The sequence below is a fragment of the Oncorhynchus kisutch genome, linkage group LG26 (genome assembly GCF_002021735.2).
Source record: "Oncorhynchus kisutch isolate 150728-3 linkage group LG26, Okis_V2, whole genome shotgun sequence".
NCBI classification, from domain to species: Eukaryota; Metazoa; Chordata; class Actinopteri; order Salmoniformes; family Salmonidae; genus Oncorhynchus; species Oncorhynchus kisutch.
The window spans coordinates 43,707,112-43,709,058 of NC_034199.2; the positions used below are offsets into that span (position 1 = coordinate 43,707,112).

At 37.5% G+C, this 1,947-nt stretch overlaps 1 protein-coding gene across 1 annotated transcript; it reads right to left on the minus strand.

Annotated features, from left to right (window-relative positions):
- Positions 1–1,156, minus strand: LOC116357741 (trace amine-associated receptor 13c-like). The gene has a single exon (XM_031806119.1). It carries the CDS (start codon positions 1,097–1,099, stop codon positions 137–139), a length of 963 nt encoding a protein of 320 aa, XP_031661979.1. The 5' UTR covers positions 1,100–1,156; the 3' UTR covers positions 1–136.
- Positions 1,157–1,947: the final 791 nt, after the last annotated feature.

The window sequence follows — 1,947 nt, forward strand, 5'->3', positions numbered from 1 at the left end:
TTACATGAAATAAATAATTATAACAATTGTAGAACAAAATTAAGGGTATTGTTACATGAAAGAAGCAATTACAACAAATTGTATAGCATAACTTTATCAACGCTGTTTCTCAAACTATGGAATAAAAACATAGGAACTATGAACGTCTTAACTTCAGAGTTAAAATATGTTTAGCTGTCACTTTGAACCATGGATAAAAGAAAGCATAAATTATTGGATTAATTAAGGAGTTAACAAGTGGCAGAAAACTGATGAACAATGTTGTCAAGTTGTCAATTAAAAAAGAAAAAAAGAAGAAAAGAAATAGAGATGGAATCCAACAAATAAAATAGTTGAAAACAACAATAGACAGAGTTTTTGCTGCTTTTCTCTCAGACTTATTTGCCTGTACAGGTTTAACACCAGACACACTGGCAGCCTCTTTTGAAAATACCTTTCTGGCCTGTGATCTGGCCACCACAAAGATTTTCATATAAAGTGTTATAATAATAGAGCACGGGACAACCATTGTAATTACAATGTCAATTATATTAACCCAGATTAACCCTTCTACAATAAAACATTCATTCAAACACCTACTGGGTACCTGTACATTTACAATGTTTTTTATAATAGCAGCACGGTATATGAAACAACAACACCAGGTAATGGATATACAACACCTGATTCTTGTTATTGTTATTTTAGAGTGGTACAATAAGGGATCACACACAGCAACATAGCGGTCAATAGATATCAAGACCAAATTGCCCAGAGATAAAGAAGTCCATAAAGAAGCAAAGTAGCCATAAAACACACAGAAATATTCCCCAAAACCCCAGCATGATTCCATTGATGCTACTGTCGTTACTGGTATCACAATCAGTCCCACCAGGAGATCTGACACAGCCAGAGAGAGGATGAGCAGGTTGGTTGTAGTGTGGAGCTGCTTGAAGTGAGAGATGGAGATGATCACCAGTAGGTTCAAAAATACTGTAACTGCTGAAATCAATGAGAAGAAGATGTACAGTGTTATGTAGATAGATGTCGATAGAAAAGCCTTTCTGCAAGAAGAGTTTCTGTCTTGAAAACAGTATTGAACATCTTCATGTTCCCCCATTTGTAATAAAAGGTAGAAATGCTGAGGTCCTGCTCCTGCTTGGTCCTGTGTGTGACCCTGTCAGGTCCGCCTTCTGACAAACTCTGAGCACTGCCTCTCTATTTATCCCTGAATGACTAACAGACACTAACCTCCCGGAGTCTCTCTGCACACACACACATACACACACGCACGCACGCACACAACCACTATGCACAGAAATGAAAAAAAAACGGTTGGATAAACAAATAATTAATGAAAGCATGATGTAATGTATGAAAGGATTGGATGTTTCTGTGCCCATCTAGCCTGTCCTTCAACCTTACTGATAGTTAGAGATGAGATAAAAATGTACATTTTCTCAACTGAGTATTTTAATGGAGAAAATATAGTATGGGTGATGTTTTGGTCACTCAAATGATAGTTTACAGGGAAAGAGGATAACTCAAATCAAATCAAATTGTATTTGTCACATGCACCATACCGTGAAATGCTTACTTTCAAGCCCTTAACCAACAATGCAGTTCAAGAAATAGAGTTAAGAAAAATATTTACTAAATAAACTAAAGTAAAAAATACAATAAAAAGTAACACTATAAAATAACAATAACGAGGCTGTGTGCAGGGGTACCGGTACTGAGTCGATATACATGTTATTCGAGGTAGTTTGTATGTAGGAAGGGGTCAAGTGTATCAGGTATGAAGGTAAGACCCAGATGCAGACGATGTCGAATTAACAATGGTTTAATAATTCAACAGGGGCAGATAATATACAGGTGAAGGCAGGCAGGGGTCAGTAAACCAGAGGTGGGGCAAAGGTACTGGACGGCAGGCAGGCTCAGGGTCAGGGGAATGCAGAGTGGTCAGGC

Excerpts from the sequence above, each read along its gene's own strand:
- LOC116357741 (XM_031806119.1), bottom strand. The coding sequence starts at position 1,099 with ATGGGGGAACATGAAGATGTTCAATACTGTTTTCAAGACAGAAACTCT.